Here is a 19,128-nt window from a genome sequence, read left to right as displayed (position 1 = left end):
TATAACTGTTCAGGCAGTGCAAATAGAAGAGTGAACAAAACAGAAAAAAGTCCCTGTCCTCCGTGGAGCACACTTTCTAGTGGATTGTAGGCTGATTGAACTAGTAGACAATGGGAAACTGAGTCAGCTAAGTTAAACCATTGGATGGCAGAATATGGAAGCAATAAATCTTGGCAAGCTGAAACTATGGGCCAAACCTAAAAAGATTATAAACTCTGATAACATGGCTTAAAAAAACAAAAACTTCAATGTTAGAATTTAGGGAGATTATGTTATGCTAGTTACACTCATGGAAAAGTTTTAGTGGTCTTAGTTGACTATAGAGGATCCCTGGTGGCACAGTGGTTAAGAACTACAACAGCTAACCAAAAGGTCAGCAGTTCGAATCCACCAGATACTCCTTGGAAACCCTAGGGGGCAGTTCTACCCTGTCCCCCAGGGCCACTGCGAGTCAGAATCAACTCAACAGCAATGGGTTTTCGGGTTTTAATTGACTGTAAGTACAAGATAAAGTGATACTGAGATGTGGCTCCCTCCAAAATTAAAAATCTTTTTTATGCTTCAATAGTATAAATAAAGTGCCCAAGGGAAGAGAGTATAAGTGCCATTTAAGTCAGCTCCTGTCAACCCACTTCTGGTATCATCTATCCTTTGGTAACACATGTGGTATCCCTAAGAAAGAGGGGCCAGGAAGATGAACCAACTGAAAAAAAAAAAAATATATATATATATATATATAATTGTGCTTTAAGTAAAAGTTTACAAATCAAGTCAGTCTCTCATACAAAATCTTGTACACACCTTGCTATGTATTCCTAGTTGCTTTCCCCCTAATCAGACAGCACACTCCTTCTCTTTACCCTGTATTCCTGTGTCCATTCAGCCAGCTCTGTCCCCCTCTGCCTTTTCATCTCCCCTACAGACAGGAGATGCCCACATAGTCTCATGTGTCTACTTGAGCCAAGAAGCTCACTCCTAACCAGTATCATTTTCTATCCCATAGGCCAGTCTAATCCCTGTCTGAAGAGTTGGCTTTGGGAATGGTTCCAGACTTGGGCTAACAGAAGGCCTGGGGACCATGACCTCCAGGGACCTTCTAGTCTCAGTCAGATCATTAAGTCTGGTCTTTTTACAAGAATTTGAGGTCTGCATCCCACTGCTCTCCTGCTCCATCAGGGATTCTCTGTTGTGTTCCCTGTCAGGGCAGTCATCGGTTGTAGCTGGGCACCATCTAGTTCTTCTGGTCTCAGGCTGATGTAGTCTCTGATTTATGTGTCACTTTCTGTCTGTTGGGCTCATAATGACCTTGGGTCTTTGGTGTTCTTTGTTTTCGTTGCTCCAGGTGGGTTGAGACCAATTGATGCATCTTAGATGGCCACTTGCTAGCATTTAAGACCCCAGATGCCACTCACCAAAGTGGGATGCAGAATGTTTCCTTAATAGATTTTATTATGCCAATTGACCTAGATGTCCCCTGAACCCATGGTCCCCAAGCCCCCGCCCCTGCTACCCTGGCCTTTGAAGGGTTTGGTTTATTCAAGAAACTTCTTTGCTTTTGGTTTAGTCCAGTTGTGCTGACCTCTCCTGTATTGTGTGTTGTCTTTCCCTTCACCTAAAATAGTTCTTTTCTACTATCTAATTAGTGAATACCCCTCTCCCTCCTTCCCTACTCTCAGAACCGTCAAAGAATATTTTCTTCCATGTTTAAACTATTTCTTGAGTTCTTATAATAGTGATCTCATACAATATTTGTCCTTTTGCAACTGACTAATTTCACTCAGCATAATGCCTTCCAGATTTCTCCATGTTATGAAATGTTTCACGGATTCATCATTGTTCTTCATCAATGCATAGTATTCCACTGTGTGAATATACCATTAGTTATTTATCCATTCATCCATTCATGGGCACCTTGGTTGCTTCCATCTCTTTGCTGTTGTAAACAGTGCTGCAATGAACATGGGTGTGCATATATCCATTTGTGTAAAGGCTCTTATTTCTCTAGGATATATCCCAAGGAGTGGGATTGCAGGATCATATGATAGTTCTATTTCTAGCTTTTTAAGGAAGCACAAAATCGATTTCGAAAGTGATTGTACCATTTTACATTCCTACCAGCCGTGTATAAGTGTTCCAGTCTCTCCACAACCTCTCCAACATTTATAATTTTGTGTTTTGGGGATTAATGCCAGCCTTTTGATTGAGTAAGATGGAATCTCATTGTAGTTTTGAGTTGCATTTCTCTAATGGCAAATGATCGTGAGCACTTCCTCATGTATCTGTTAGTTACTCGAATTCCTTCTTTAGTGAAGTGCCTGTTCATATCCTTTGCCCATTTTTTAATTGGGTTATTTGTCTTTTTGTTGTTGAGTTTTTGCAGTATCATGTAGATTTTTGAGATCAGACACTGATCAGAAATATCATAGCTAAAAACTTTTTCCCAGTCTGTGGGTAATCTTTTTACTCTTCTGGTGAAGTCTTTGGATGAGCATAGGTGTTTGATTTTTAGGAGCTCCCAGTTATCTAGTTTCTCTTCTGGTGTTTGTACACTGTTAGTAATGTTTTCTATACTGTTTATGCCATGTATTGCTCCTAATGTTGTCCCTATTTTTTTCTTCCATGATCTTCTCGTTTTAGATTTTATATTTAGGCCTTTGATCCATTTTGAGTTAGTTTTTGTGTGTGGTGTGAGGTATGAGTCTGGTTTCATTTTTTTCCAAGTCGATATCCAGTTATGCCAGCACCATTTGTTAAAGAGACTGTCTTTTCCCCATTTAACTGACTTTGGGCCTTTGTCAAATATCAGCTGGTCATATGCGCATGGATTTATGTCTGGATTCTCAATTCTGTTCCACTGGTCTGTGTATCTGGTGTTATACCAGTACCAGGCTGTTTTGACTAGTGTGGCAGTATGATATGTTCTAACATCAGGTAGTGTGAGGCCTCCCACTTTGTTCTTCTTTTGAAAATATTTTTATGTGAGATTTCATATGGAAGTGGAATTACTAGATTTATTGGATGAGGTTCAAAACTGCAGAACTAGGTGGGATTAAAGACTAGATTCATAGAAGGGGAAATTTAGCAAAGAGTATTCTAAGAGTTGTGTCCAGAAATTGAATGGGCTAATTGTTGAGCATCTCTACAGGATGTCCAAGCAGATGTCAGGGATATTGTGGGGAAAAATTATACATCGGGTCAAGGGTTGGAATAAATGACTTGAAGACTCTGTCCAAGTCCAAGTCTGTAAATTTCAAAGCAAAAATGTGCTGCAATGAGATTAATCTTTCAGAAGTGGTTGAGAGGTGATTATATAAAAATGATTTTGTGAACACAAAATATGTCACCTTATGGTTTTTCCTTGCAGATGGCATCATATTTTGGATATACTGTTACAGTATCAGATGTTAACAATGACGGGTAAGTTAATAAGACCTTCCTTATTCAAATTATATTATATTTATCTATAAAGATGTTTTATTTTTCCTTAATGAGATACATCCTTCCATACTTCCTCAACAAGAAAATAGAGGCTATCTTGTTTTAGTGCTTTTGGTTCAGGTCAAGAAGATGTGTCTAGCAAAGAACTCTCTGTCATCCTATTTTATGTCTTTACTGAGATTTTTCACATCTGCCATTTCTAAAAGGGGACTATTTGATTTAGTTTTATCTTTAGTTTTATGAAGTGAATAGTCCTCCCTATTCAGATTCATAGACACTGAAGGGTTTGCTCATCTGGCTGTCTTCATCCTAGAATTCCCTTTAGCACATGTAGACATTCATGAAACAATTGCACATTGTAAAACATAGATTCTTTTCCCGCCTGACAATACTTTAACCAACATACTAGTAACACCCATAGAGAAGATAAAACAGTGTTATTTTTTAGAGACTCTGGTAGCAAATTTCAGTAGATCTTAGACCCAATATTATGGTAAATTTTGGCTGTGTTTAAATCTTTAGTTCAAAGATAAGTTATAGCTAAACACTTCTTGAATTCTCTAAAAGTGCCTGATTGAGAGTTAAATTAACAAATCATTGAATAATAAGGTAATGATTAGGTTGTGATATACGGATTATTCATTCACCCAGCAAGTATTTTTGGAGCACCTACTATGTTCCAGGCATTGTCTTAGTACCCCAGATACAGTGGTGAATAAGACAGACAGGAATTCTGCTCTCACAGAGCTTACATTTTCATAGAAAGTAAATATCTGAAGAATCCTTTCTATGTTCCAGGATCTGGGCTAAATATTTTAGATAAAGCTTTAACAGACATTAGCTATGACTTTTGTATAGCTAGAAATGTGCTTTATATGTTGTGTTGTGGTATATGATTGAAGATAAATTTAAGTAACTTTTGTACCTCTTGGAGCACAGTGATTAAGAGCTTGGCTGCTAACTAACAAGGTCAGCAGTTCGAATCCACCAGCTGCTCCATGGAAACCCTATAGGGCAGTTACACTCTGTCCTATAGGGTTTCTATAAGTCAGAATCGACTCAATGGCAACAAGTTTGGTTTTTGTTGTAACTCTTGGAAATTGTGTTTATATTATTCTTTCATTTAACATATATTTCTAGAGCATCTATGAGCTAGAACTGCTCTAGGTGCTGAGATGTAGCCAAGAACAACAACACAAAAACCCCACCCTTGTGAAAGTTGTGCTACCAACTCATAGTAACCCTGTAGGATAGTGTAGGGCTGCTCCATAGGGTTTCCAAGGATGTAGTCTTCAAGGAAGCAGATTGCCACATTTTTCTCATGCAGAGCGGCTAGTGGGTTTGAATTGCTGACCTTTCAGTTAAACTAAGCATTTAACCACTGTGCCATCAGGGGTCCTTAAGGAAAATACACAAACCGAATCCAAACCCATTGCCATCCAGTCGATTCCAACTCATAGTGACCCTATATGACAGAGTAGAACTGCCCTGTAGGGTTTCCAAGGCTGTAAATCTTTACAGAAGCAGACTCCCACATCTTCCTCCCATGAAGTAGCTGGTGGGTTTGAACAGCTGACCTTTTGTTTAGCAGCCAATTGCTTTAACAACTGTGTCACCAGGCCTCCTTAAGGAAAATATAGAGTACATTAAATGGTGATAAGTGCTATGTGGAAACAGCAAAACAAGACAAAAAAACCGAAGGGGAATAGGGAAGATTGGGCAGTATGCAATTTTAAATTGGGTAGCCTGGAAAGGCTTCATCGATAAGGGTACAGTTGGGAAAGACCTAAAGGAATGAGGGAAGAAACCATAATGATAGAATCTTGCAGGTTTAGGAGCAAAAAGTACAAATACCATAAGGTGGGAGCTCCTGACATACTTGAGGAACAGCAAAGAGACTGGGTTGGCTGGAGCAATGAGTGAAGGAGAAAAGCACAGGAGAGAAGTCATAGAAATAAGATGAGGGGCCAGATTATGAAGGTTCATGGACTGTGCCTTATTCCAAACTACTATACATAAACCCATTGCTGTCAAGTCGATTTGGACTCATAGTTGTGCCACACAAACTCTGTTTTGGACTAGAATGTGCTTCCAGGAAGGATACAACGTCCTCTGAGCCACTGGAGGATTCTAAGTGAGGAGGTGGCCTGCTCCACTTTGGTTTTAACAGGAGCTTGCTGGCTGCCATCTAGACGGCCAAGGGGCATTCTGGGAGCGTATTTCAATAAGCCAGGTGAGGCAGGACTGATGCTTAAATAATAAGATAATGATTAGGTTAAGATATACTGATTATTCATTCATCCAACAAGCATTTTTGGAGGAAAATAGAGGCAATTGAATTCTGGATATATTTTGAAGGTATATTTGAATGCCAGTATTACTCGAGAAGCAGTTAATTTAAAATTAAATCGTTTTAATCATAAGTTGTCTGATTTATGAAAATAACATTGAGGACTGTCATTAAGAGTTGTCAGTGTGAATGAACTGTATTTGTTACTGATGCCTTTTATTAGAAAGAAAATGGCTGAAGAATGACGAGGCCAAAATATGGCATGCTGTACAGATTTCTTTCCTGAAAATAAAAAATCCCATAGTGGCCTTTCAGATATGCATAGAGACATTTCTCCACAGACGGTGACACAACAAGCTCCAGGGCTTTTCCCCTAGGAGCCACACAGCATTTTATAGCACACATTCACTCAGTGTGTTTCTTTCTGTAGATCTGTCCTGTTTTGGATCCTTTTAACTTTCCTGGATTTCACAACATACCCTTCAGGGCACTGTCTCTCTCCTGGAAACACACTGACTCTAGTCCACAACAATGTGTTGTGACAACATTTATAGTCCATTTTTTCACCATGTTAAAAAAAAAAAAAAAAACTTGTGAGAAAAGAACCTGATTGGTTTCCTTCTGACCAAAACAGCATGGTTGTAAGAACACAGGAATTTTCCAGTGATAATTTGGTTTTTCTTGATGTTCTTAAAAGTTGTCCTGCATACTACTTCCAGATTCTTTAGACTGCATTGAAGAATAACATGTCCATAACTTAATATTGTCACCCTTAAAGATAAAGTGCCCATAGATTCTCAAACCCAACCAAACCAAACCCACTACCATCGAGTCGATTCTGACTCATAGCGACCCTTTAGGGCAGAGTAGAACTGCCCCATAGAGTTCCCAAGGAGTGCCTGGCAGATTTGAACTGCTGACCTCTTGGTTAGCAGCCGTAGCACTTAACCAGTATGCCACCAGGGTTTCCAGTGTATATGTAATTTGCTGTTTTTAATTACTTAGATGCTATGTAAGTTCCAGGTCCTATTATAAATGGAGCCCTGGCAGTGCAGCAGGTAAGAGTTATGGCTGCTAACCAAAAGGTTGGCAGTTCGAATCCACCAGCAGCTCCATGGAAACCCAGTGGGGCAGTTCTACTCTGTCCTGTAGGGTCACTATGAGTCAGAATCGACTTGATAGCAATGGATTTGTTTTGTTTTTGTTTTAATTATTATAATGAATATACTCTAGAAGCAATTGAGATTGGTCAAGGACGATACTAAGATTCATCCCAGATAAAGATATACAACTCAAGTTGAAGTCTGACATCACCAGATAATTAGCTATAATCTTTGCAGCACCTGTGTTTCTAGAAAAACTACTTTTTGCTTGCCTTTCAAGTACATACAAATAGGGAAAATATAGCATCTTGTGTTAATAGATTTAGACTTGATCCCAGGGTGCAGGCTTGGAAACCACTAGCAATAGCAACAGTCATCTTCTTCACTACCCTGGATGGCTATTCGTTCCCAGGGCAGATATGAAACAGCCCTACCAGGGCAGAGACAGAAACCCGCAGCCCCAGAAATCTTGTTGTCGTTAGGTGCCTTCAAGTCGATTTCAACTCATAGCGACCCCATGTGACAGAGTAGAACTGCCCCATAGGATTTTCGTGGCTGCAATCTTTATGGAAGCAGATCACCAAGTCTTTCTCCTTTAGAATGGCTGGGTAAATTCAAACTGCCAACCTCTTGGTTAGCAGCTGAGTGCTTAACTGTTGCACCACCAGAGCAAAATCCCTCAGAAAGGAGCCTGCAAGACAGGTGCCTAGGAAAAACATTAGCGCAAAAGGAGATGCGGAGCAAATCATGTGTGTCTGTGGCCCTCCCTAAGCTCCTATGGTGGATGAAGACTGCGGTGCTGGCCCCATGTCAGGACACATAGGATACATATAGCCTCGTGTCGAGAAAGGGTACTTTTGTCATTCTCAGTTTCTGACAAGATTTCAAGCAGAGTTCCTAAGACTGCTGCCTAAGGTCCCACCACGGAATTTTGCAGTGAACACGAACCCCTATCTCAAATAAAATGTTCATGGACGTTATAGATTTGATCTTCCCAGTTTGTAGGCAGTTTCAAATGCAGACATCTTCTCTATTCTATAACTGAAACTTTGGTAGAGCCTAATATTGCTGCTAAACAACAAAATTCAGTCATACATAGGATCATTTTTTTTCCCCTCTCAAACTCCCTTCAGTTTAACGGGTTTAATAACTTAGGCCGTCCACACTTCAACCTAGTGAAGCTATCCAAGGAAACTTGGCACAAAAGTTAACTGAATTGTCCAAGATCACAAGCTAATTAGAGGGGAGGTATCGATTTGTACCCACACCTTGTGCTGACTTACCTAATTGATATTTTTTCACTACATACAGAGAACTCGGTACTAAGCTCTATAAAATATCTACTAGGGAGCAATATCATTTCAGTCTTCAAAGGTTTGTAAACAAAGGTTTATAATTTATTATTGTTTGGAATTTTCAATCTAATACATGAGTAAAATGACTGGTAAACCTCTCACTTATTTTTAAAAAAGCTGGAAATTTGAGATAAACCAATGTATTTATCACTAACAAAAACAAAAAACCAACAACCTTAAATAAGGGTTGTGGTAAAAGAATAGCATATATGTATATTTCATGTGCAAGGAAATCTTTCTCAAATTTTTTTTACTCTATTTAGACCATTGATAAGAATCTACATTCCTATTAAGACTAAGTGTGCATTTAATTTCCATTTTTTGTATAAGCAAGGTCTTACTTGCACTTTAAAAACATGAAATCATCATTTCAAAGTTATTTTCATCCAAGGAACTTTGACATTGTCTCAAGCAATGCTAAAAACAACTAATGAGAAAAAAAAAAAATCTATAAATAGTTTTTGTGTCATGGCATACAAGAAAAATCAGTTTGATTAAATTAAAAATAGCTGCACTAATCTGTATTTTACTGAGACATTATGATTAATAAATAATTTGAGTTTATAAGTCCTAAAAATCTTTTGTTTGTTTTTAATTCACAAAGCCCTCTTTAGCTTTCTTAGCATTTATCAACGATTAAGTAATTATCGGGAGCTCAAAAAAAAAAAATTTTTTTTTTTTTTCTGGTGGCACAATGGTTCCGTGCTTGGCTGCTAACGGACAGATCAGCGGTTTGAACCCACCAGTGGCTCTCTAAGAGAAAAGACCTGGCGATCTGCTCCTGTAAAGATCTCAGCCTAGGAAACCCTATGGGGCAGTTCTACTCTGTCCTGTAGGGTCGCTATGAGTCAGAGTTGACTCGATAGCACACAACAATAACAAGAAGTTATCAGGAGTCCCTGGGTGGTGCAAAGGGTAAGCGCTCGACTACTAGCCTAAAGATTGGCAGTTCGAGCTCACCAGATATGCCTCTAGAGGTACCTGGAGATCTGCTTTGAAAGGTCAGAGCCTTGAAAACCCTGTGGAGTCGTTCTACTCTGCACACATGGGGTCAGGATGAGTCAGAATCTGCTCAACAACAGCTAACAACAACAACAACAACAAGGAGTTGTCAGTGAGCATTGATCACCCAGGGAAGTTCAGTACTGGAACTGAGATTTAGTTTCCATTTTTTATCAAAATTCCTAATTTCCCAACAGCCTTTTTTTTTAAGGTTTTCATATAAGAATATCAATTATTTAGCTGATTATTCATGGTTCAGAAGTGAGGGCCCCTGCCTCTTGTGGGATCAGACTGGGCTTGGACTTTCTTTACCCCAGCCCGGAGATAATGAAGTACAATTGCGCATGAGGCTACCTAGAGAACATTTTTGGCAACATCTGTCATCGTCTCTATCCGCTGTGCAAGAAAAGCAAGGTTCCCACCAGTGCCCCAAAATCTCAACATCAGGAAAATAAGACAGCGTCATTAAGTAATGTGACCAAATGAGTAAACTGGTGACAATTTTCCCCAGTAATTTTTTATTTGGAAAAAAAAAAATGTTTAGGTATTACAAGTAGGCTAAGTAGCCTCCCAAAGAGTTGAGATCAAAAAAGTATGTACATCCTGCTTGATGGTTGATATTGTCAAGCCTGAGGCTGTTTTGAAAACATAAACAAGCTGGTGAAATTAACTTAAGTTTCGTTACCTTAAGATAGCCAGTGTTGCAAACCCAGGCTGTGTAAATTCTGTTAGGAATTTCTGGACAGACTTGTTAAGAAAAAATGAAGATGGCATTTTTCATCTTGAGCCTAAGCAAATCTGTTTTTTCATATGATATTTGAATCTTACAGTATTATACTCTTTTAAAAATTCACAGAAATACAATTTAATCCACTGACATTTTCTACACTGTTTTTGTTTATAGCCTCTGCAGGGCCAAAGGAGTGAAACTGAACTAGATTCTTAGTAGTTAACTTAGGAGCACTTTATTTTATTTTACTGTGTTTTAGGTGCAAATTTACACCAAAAATTAGGTTCCCATTTGACAATTTTAGTACAAAATGTTCCATGACATTGGTCACTATTTTCGAAATGTGTCAGCATTCTCATTAATTCCATTCTGTTTGTTCTATTTCTGCTTATCTAGCTTCCCTGCCCTTCTTTGCCTTCTCATCCTTGCTTTTGGGTCAGTGTTGACTGTTTGTTCTCTTAGAGTTGACTGTTTAAGGGAGCACATTCCTCGAGGATATTGATTATTTTATAAGCCAGCCTGTTATATGGCAGAAAGGGGACTTCTGGAAGTGGCTTCATTTCCAGTTAAGAGTGTCGTAAGGCAATAGTCCTGAGGGTTCCTCTAGTCTCTATCAGTACACTAAATCTGTTCTTTTTCTTTCTCTTTTTTTTTTTTTAGGAATTTGAGTTTCGTTCTACATTTTTTTCTCATTCTATCCAGGACATTCTGTTGTGTCCCTGGTCAGAACAGTCCATTATGGTAGCCCAGCACCATCTAGTTCTTCTGCCCTCAGGCCAGAAGAGTCATGTGGGCTATTAGTCCTGTGGACTAGTTTCTTCTTTGAGTCTTCGATTTCCTTCATTCTCTTTTGCTCCATATGGGAAGAGACCAATAGTTGTATCTTAGCTGGCCACTCGCAAGCTTTTAAGGCCCCAGACAGACACTACTCACCAAACCAGGGTGTAGAACATTATCTTTATGAACTATATCATGCCGGTTGACTGAGTTGTCCCATGACACGATGGTTAGCTTGGGAGTATTTTAGAGAAATTTTATTTGAAGGGAAGCAGCTTTGAGTAACTATGATTTTGTCCCAGATTTAGTCCAAGTGTATTCACTTGTATAGAATGTATCATTAGATTGAATTTGGTAGAAAATCTATTAAAGTTGGTTTAAAAAAAAGTGAAAACTAGAACATAGATTATAATTTAGATTGATTTCTGTAATTAATAAGTTGTATTCACTCTTGACTATTATAAAGCAGGTTTATTAGCTATTTTTAGCTATCAACCCTAGCACCCAGCTAAAAAGAATTTTGAATTCTTTTAGTAAATAACTATGTTCTGAAAATTAGTCATGGACACTGGCATGCAATACATACTATTGGGAAAAAAAGGAATATAGAAAAGTTTATATGTTAAATCAACGGATTAGCACCAGTTGACTGCAGAAAACTTGAATTCAGCTGCTTCATGTTGAATATTCTCATTGGAGGGTTCTCTTACTCTTTCTCTTCTCTTTAATCACCCTATGTATGCTTCATTTTTGAGGAAAATATTTGTACTGTTTCTGTCTCAAAAAACGTGAAGAATGAGAAACTGAGCCTCATGTTGCATCCATCAGGTTATCAGAGTGTATTTAGACATTAAAAAAAAGAGATAAAAAAATGAATGCCTCTCAAGGATTAAAAAGAAAACTGTGCTTAAACATTTCAACACTTCAGATAAAAAGAAGCTTAGTGAATATGTCCTACTTTTATGAAATGTATATACAGATTAACTTTGATCTCATCCAAATCACTAACATGTCTCAAGCAGAGAAAATGGTTTTAGTAAAAACCACAATATTGTTGTTTCTTCATCACTGTTCTGCTTTGAGATTTTTTTTTTTTTTAATATTCTGTTAGAAGGGTACCCAGCCTCTTACACAACTAATTTTCAGAAGGTCAGTGAAAAATACTTTTACTAGTAAGTATTTTAAAACTTTAAGCTTGAATTGAGTGTACGTAAGAATTCGACAAATAAAATTTTAAAATAGCCTACTGGCACATGGAAACCCTGGTGGTGTAGTGGTTAAGTGCTACACCTGCTAACCAAAAGGTCAGAGGTTTGAATCCTCCAGGCACTCGTTGGAAACTCTATGGGGCAATTCTGCTCTGTCCTGTAGGGTGACTATGAGTCAGAATCGACTCGACTGCAACAGGTGTGTGTGTGTGTGTGTGTGTGTACTGGCACGTAGCTGACTGTGGTGGTTTTTCAACCAATTTTGCATGTGGCCCACAATAAGAAATGCAATTTACGTTGCTAACCAGTACATTCACACACACACACACAAATGAAACCAAAGTTTCATGGAACATTTATACTTATTATAACGTGATATTTTCTATTGTATTCTGTTTTATTTTTAAAAAATTGCTGGTTGAGACCCACAAAATTAATTTCACAATTCACTAATGGGTTGCAGATCTCTGATTTAAAAACACCACCCTAAACAATAATATATGTTGGGATTATTAAGTGGTACTGTTAATATAAAATAATATTTACACTAAGTACAAAATATTCTACAAGGCGTATTGTACCAATTCAATCCAAGACAGTCATTGTCTCTCGACCCTAAAGAGAACACAATTACAAATTAATAACAAATGCCTCTTTCTTTTTTTTTGAAGTTAACAACATTTTAGAAGACTTACACTTAAATGTCTAGGGAATTAGTTCTAAGAAAACAGATCCATGTTGTCATCTTACTCCGAGAATCTAAGGATTCCGTGGATGTGCTAGCCTTTGACACAATGGTAGGTCTAAGAATTTTCCATTTCCAGAACTCTGTTGTTGGCAATGAGAAATGTAGTAAGCTAACTGGGTCAGCGTGAGTCATGTTCATACCCTCAAGGATAAATTACATAGCTTTCTGGAGTCCCTGGGTGGCACAAATGGGTAAGCACTAGGCTAGAACCAAATGGTTGGCAGTTGAAACCCACCCAGAGATATCATGGAAAAAGAGCCTGGTGATCTGCTTTTGAGAGATCACAGCCATTAGGGAGCACAGTGCTACTCTGCAGCACATGGTGTTGCCACAAGTCCAGCTCAAAGGCAACTGGGTTTTTTTTTTTTTTCTATTCCTTCTTTATTTAAAAAAAAAATTTTTACCCTGAAGTCGATTCTGGTTCATAGTGATCCCATAGGACAGAGTAGAACTGCCTTAGAGGGTTTCCAAGGAGCAGGTGGTGAATTCAAGCTGCCAGCCTTTTGGTTAGCAACCCAGCTCTCAATCACTGTACCACCAGGTCTCCTCCTTTATAGAATGAGAAAATTGCTCCGCTAAATCTCTGCAATTTAGTACCAATGATTTTAAATGTCTTACTTCAAGGCTGCAAGACAGCAACACACACAATTAGGTGTTTATGCCTTTAGATACTGACAATAATAACAGAAATAGAGGCAACCAGGACTTGTCTCAGGTAAGGTTAAAGGCTGGGACGTCCCCAATCCCTGCTCCCCTCTCAGTGGGAACAACTTTTTATTTTATTTTTCTTAAAGAAAATGCATTTATTTGGAATACTTTGAGGAAAAAAAAATTATCAAAGTTTGCTAATCTAACTTACGTTTTATAATCTAGAAACAAAATCATAGCTATTGCTCAGGTATTTCTAGCCCACAGCCACCCAGTGCCTTGATAACAGTTTCGGTCAATCAGAAATAAGCTGCTTTTCTCTCTGTTACGTCCCCTGCTGTGGATAGACAAGAGCTTATTCTAGAAATAGCTGCAGCCCCAGATTATCCCAGAGTTATGCTTCACCTTGCTTTTAGCTCCACGACAAAAGGGAGAAGGTGAATGCGTTCTGCACTTTTAAACTGAAACTCTTTCTGTATGAATTGCTATGAAATGATAAAAAATATTATGTATTTTGTACACAATATTGTGTACAGCTAGCCCAATGCCTTCATAATACCTAAAACCAAAACCAAACCCACTGCTGTCGAGTCAATTCTGACTCACAGTGACCCTATAGGACAGGGTAGAACTGCCCCATACTGTTTCCAAGGCTGTAATCTTTATGGCAACTGACAGGCACATCCTTCTCCCCCTGGGCAGCTGTGGGTTCAAAGCACCGGCGTTTCAGTTAGCAGCTGAGAGCTTAACCACTGCGCCACCAAGGCTCCCTCATAATACCTGCTGTTAGGTGCTGTCGAGTTGGTTCCAACTCATAGCAACCCCATGCACAACAGAACGAAACACTGCCCGGTCCTGCACCATCCCTACAATTGTTATGTTTGAGCTCATTGTTGTAGCCACTGTGTCAATCCACCTAGTTGAGGGTCTTCCTTTTTTCGGCTGACCCTGTACTTTGCCAAGCATGTTGTCCTTCTCCAGGGACTGATCCCTTCTGACAACATGTCCAAAGTATGTAAGATGCAGTCACACCATCCTTCCTTCTAAGGAGCATTCTGGCTGTACCTCTTCCAAGACAGATTTGTTAGTTCTTTTGGCAGTCCATGGTATATTCAATATTCTTTGCCAACACCACAATTCAAAGGCATCAATTCTTCTTCGGTCTTCCTTATTCATTGTCCAGCCTTCACATGCATATGAGGTGATTGAAGATACCACGGCTTGGGTCAGGTGCACCTTAGTCTTCAGGGTGACGTCTTTGCTCTTGTAACACTTTGAAGAGGTCCTTTGCAGCAGATTTGCCCAATGCAATGCGTCTTTTGATTTCTTGACTGCTGCTTCCATGGCTGTTGATTGTGGATCCAAGTCAAACGAAATCCGTGACAACTTCAATCTTTTCTCTGTTTATCGTGGTGTTGCTCATTGGTCCAGTTGTGAGGATTTTTGTTTTCTTTATTTTGAGGTGTAATCCATACTGAAGGCTGTGGTCTTCGATCTTCATTAGTAAGTGCTTCAAGTCCTCTTCACTTCCAGGAAGCAAGGTTGTGTCATCTGCATAATGCAGGTTGTTAATTAGTTTTCTGCCAATCCTGATGCCCTGTTCATCTTCGTGTAGTCCAGCTTCTCATATTATTTGCTCAGCATACAGATTAAATAGTTATGGTGAAAGGATACAACCCTGATACACACCTTTCCTGACTTTAAACCACTCAGTATCCCCTTGTTCTGTCCAAACAACTGCCTCTTGATCTATGTAAAGGTTCCTTATGAGCACAATTAAGTGTTCTGGAATTCCCATTCTTTGCAATGTTATCCATAATTTGTTATGATCCACACAGTTGAATTCCTTCGCATAGTCAGTAAAACACAGGTAAACTTCTTTCTGGTATTCTCTGCTTTCAGCCAGGATCCGTCCGATATCAGCAATGATATCCCTGGTTCTACGTCCTCTTCTGATACCAGCCTGAATTTCTGGCAGTTCCCTGTCAATATACTGCTGCAGCCATTTTTGAATGATCTTCAGCAAAATTTTCCTTGCATGTGAGATTAATGATATTGTTCTATAATTTCCACATTCGACTGGATCACCTTTCTTGGGAATAGGCATAAATATGGATCTCTTCCAGTCAGTTGGCCAGGAAGCTGTCTTCCATATTTCTTGGCATAGACAAGTGAGCACCTCCGGCGCTGCATCCGTTTGTTGAAACATCTCAATTGATATTCCGTCAATTCCTGGAGCCTTGTTTTTCACCAATGCCTTCAGAGCAGCTTGGATTTCTTCCATCAGTACCATCGGTTCCTGGTCATATGCCACCTCTTGAAATGGTGGAGCATCGACTAATTCTTTTTGGTATAATGACTCTGTGTATTCCTTCCATCTTCTTTTGATGCTTCCTGCATCGTTTAATATTTTCTCTATAGGATCCTTCAATATTGCAACTCAGGGCTTGAATTTTTTTCTTCAGTTCTTTCAGCTTGAGAAACACCAAGTGTGTTCCTCCCTTTTGGTTTTCTACCTCCAGGTCTTTGCACATTTCATTATAATACTTCACTTTGTCTTCTCGAGCCACCCTTTGAAATCTCCTGTTCAGCTCTTTCACTTTATCGTTTCTTCCCTTTGCTTTAGCTGCTTGAGATTCGTGAGCAAGTTTCAGAGTCTCCTCTGACATCCATCTTGGTCTTTTCTTTCTTTCCTGTCTTGTCAATGACCTCTCAGTTTCTTAATGTATGATGTCCTTGATGTCATTCCACAACTTGTCTGGTCTTTGGTCACTAGTGTTCAATGAGTCAAATCTATTCTTCAGAATGGTCTCTAAATTCAGATGGGATATACTCAAGGTCATATTTTGGCTCTCGTGGACTTGCTCTGATTTTCTTCAGCTTCAGCTTGAACTTGCATATGAGCAATTGATGGTCCATTCCACAGTTGGCCTTTGGCCTTGTTCTGACTGATGATATCAAGCTTTTCCATTGTCTCTTTCCACAGACATAGTCGATTTGATTCCTATGTATTCCATCTATGAGATCCACATGTATAGTCGCCATTTATGTTATGTAAGAAAGTATTTGCAATGAAGAAGTCATTGGTCTTTCAAAATTCTATCATTTGATCTCCAGCATTGTTTCTATCACCAAGGCCATATTTTCCAACTATTGATCCTTCTTGTTTCCAACTTTCGAATCCCAGTCACCAGTAATTATCAATGCATCCTGATTGCATGTTCTATCAATTTCAGACTGCAGCAGCTGATAAAAATCTTCTATTTCTTCATCTTTGGCCTTAGTGGTTGGTGTGTAAATTTTAATAACAGTTGTATGAACTAGTCTTCCTTTTAGGCATATGGATATTATCCTATCACTGACAGAGTTGTACTTCATGATAGATCTTGACATGTTCTTTTGACAATGAATGCAACACCATTCCTCTTCAAGTTGTCAATCCCAGCATAGTAGGCTATATGATTGTCTGATTCAAAATGGCCAATACCAGTCCATTTCAGCTCACTAATGCCTAGGATATTGATGTTTATGCATTCTGTTTCATTTATTACTATTTCCAATTTTCCTAGATTCATACTTCATACATTCCAGGCTCCAATTATTAATGGATGTTTGCAGCCACTTCTCATTTTGAGTCATGCCACATCAGCAAATGAAGGTCCTGAAAGCTTTACTCCATCCACGTCATTAAGGTCAACTCTACTTTGAGGAGGCAGCTTTTTCCCAGTCGTCTTTTGAGTGCCTTCCAACCTGGGGGGCTCATCTTACAGCACTGTATCAGACAGTGTTCCACTGCTCTTCATAAGGTTTTCACTGGCTAACGCTTTTCAGAAGTAGACAGTCGGGTCCTTCTTCCTAGTCTGTCTTAGTCTGGAAGCTCAGGTGAAACCTGTCCTCCATGGGTGACTCTGCTGGTACCTGAATACCAGTGGCATAGCTTCCAGCATCACAGCCTACCGTTTATTATCATAATAATAAAAAAAAATACCTACCATTTATTAAATGCTTACTATAGGTGTGTGTGTGAGAGAAAGAGTCATCTTAAGTGATTTATTCATTGCAGTCACCTAGTTACCTCAACATCAAGCCCACCTGGACCACTCACTGATCTCATTCAGGGGCATTGCCTTGGTTCTCAGCACCACCACCTAGAAAGCCTACCTCTAGATTCACCTATCAGAGTTCTATCCAGGTCCGATGCATCTCTTCCATGCAGCTTATTTCATCCCCTCCAAGCACACAGCCTCCCCTTTGTCCAGTGACCCCAGCATTTTGTTTGGATCTCTCCTATAATTTTTCCTACCTTACTTGGTTTTATAGTTACGTGTGTAACAATTTGACCTCACTTGTGAATTAATTGGAGGCAGAAAAGACCTAATAGTCATCTCTGTATTCTTTAAATCATCTATCACAGCATCTTAAACATAATAGGTACACTGGGTATCTATGGAATTATACTTTAAAATAAACAGTAGATGAACACAAAGAAGGACAGAAGTAGACAAGAAAGGTGGGTCAAAGCAATGGTGAAGAGCCTTTGCAGCCCACTCAGATTTTAAAGGAAGCTTCTTGCTCCTCCTCCCTGCCTTTTAGGTTAATGATGATATTTTAGTAATTAGTTTACTTGGCAAACTTCCGCATATTACTGAATCTACAGGGCCATGGAAGTCAAATGCAAATTTGTATTTCTGCCTCAGGTCCTTTTTTGGATTATTACATCTGCCAGGATATAGGTGTCTTCATGCAGATGTTAGCGGAGCTCATACTATGAATGTCAGCTGCTGTGAGTTTCCCTGAACTTGTTAAGAATAAAAATAATACATGAATATGGTTCTAAAAAATCAAATAGTTTAGAAGAATCATAGTGAAGATCAACAGCTTCTGCTCTGTTCTTCTTCGCATCCGTCTGGTTCCATGAAGGAAACACCATTAACCAATTTTGTATTTTATTCTCCTGGTGGTTATCTCTTTATCTCTAAATAATTTGCTTAGATGTCTATTTCTTGAATTTTCAACCTTAAAAACCATGGACTAGCTTCCTGCTATAATATCTACCTATATATACAAAGAAAACCTATACATTTTCTTTGGAATGAAAATTTTGGTTTCTATCTCTCTATCCAGTATTATAGCCCCTCTCTGACCTCTGCTTTATTTAAATAGGAAGAGGAAGGAAAAGGCAAAACTATTTTAAGACTTATTATGCAGAAAACTGAATAATTTAAATGTATCATTATATAAATTTTAGACAAACTCTAATCTACTTTTGGAAAAACCTATTTAGGTCAATTTGATATCGTTTAACTACAGTTTCTAGAAATGCACTAAAAAGCTGAAAAAGGTAAACTATCTGTGGTTTTCTTAAAGCCATAATTTTTAAGGTAGTTAGGAAGTTTGATGTGGTAATTTAACAGCTCTTATTTCCTTACAACATTCAACTCCTTAGGCATAGCAAAGCAATGAAGGAAATATGAGGATTGTAAAATGTTGCTCCGAAAAGAAAAAATACCAACTGAAAATGTATTAACGCAGTTAATTATAAATTCACCAGAAAGAGTCTTAGTCCCACAGGCGCACTGACCTTTCTTTGTTCCCCACAGAATGGATGACATATTGATTGGGGCACCTATCTTCATGGAACGCGAATTTGAGAGTAATCCTAAAGAAGTTGGGCGAGTTTACCTGTATTTGCAATCAAGCCCTCTCATCTTCAGAGACGCGCAGGTCCTGACAGGCACTAAGGTTTTCGGGAGATTCGGCAGTGCTGTGGCACATTTAGGAGACCTGAACCAAGATGGATACAATGGTAACTTAAACAAACACGTGGAA

The 19,128-nt window shown here is 38.8% G+C and overlaps 1 protein-coding gene across 2 annotated transcripts in view; it reads left to right on the top strand.

Moving 5' to 3' along the window:
- The window catches only part of ITGA8 (integrin subunit alpha 8), a 228,174-nt gene that overhangs the window by 67,805 nt on the left and 141,241 nt on the right, over positions 1 to 19,128 (top strand). For both annotated transcript variants that reach the window (XM_064284887.1, XM_064284886.1), the window contains exons 11-12: positions 3,365 to 3,417; positions 18,900 to 19,105. In XM_064284887.1, the coding sequence (XP_064140957.1) occupies positions 3,365 to 3,417; positions 18,900 to 19,105 (259 nt within the window). The remainder of the gene's footprint in view (positions 1 to 3,364; positions 3,418 to 18,899; positions 19,106 to 19,128) is intronic.

Source organism: Loxodonta africana, chromosome 4 (genome assembly GCF_030014295.1).
Source record: "Loxodonta africana isolate mLoxAfr1 chromosome 4, mLoxAfr1.hap2, whole genome shotgun sequence".
Lineage (NCBI taxonomy): Eukaryota > Metazoa > Chordata > Mammalia > Proboscidea > Elephantidae > Loxodonta > Loxodonta africana.
Note: the sequence above shows the minus strand (reverse complement) of the source record. Positions and strands in the feature narration are given on the sequence as shown.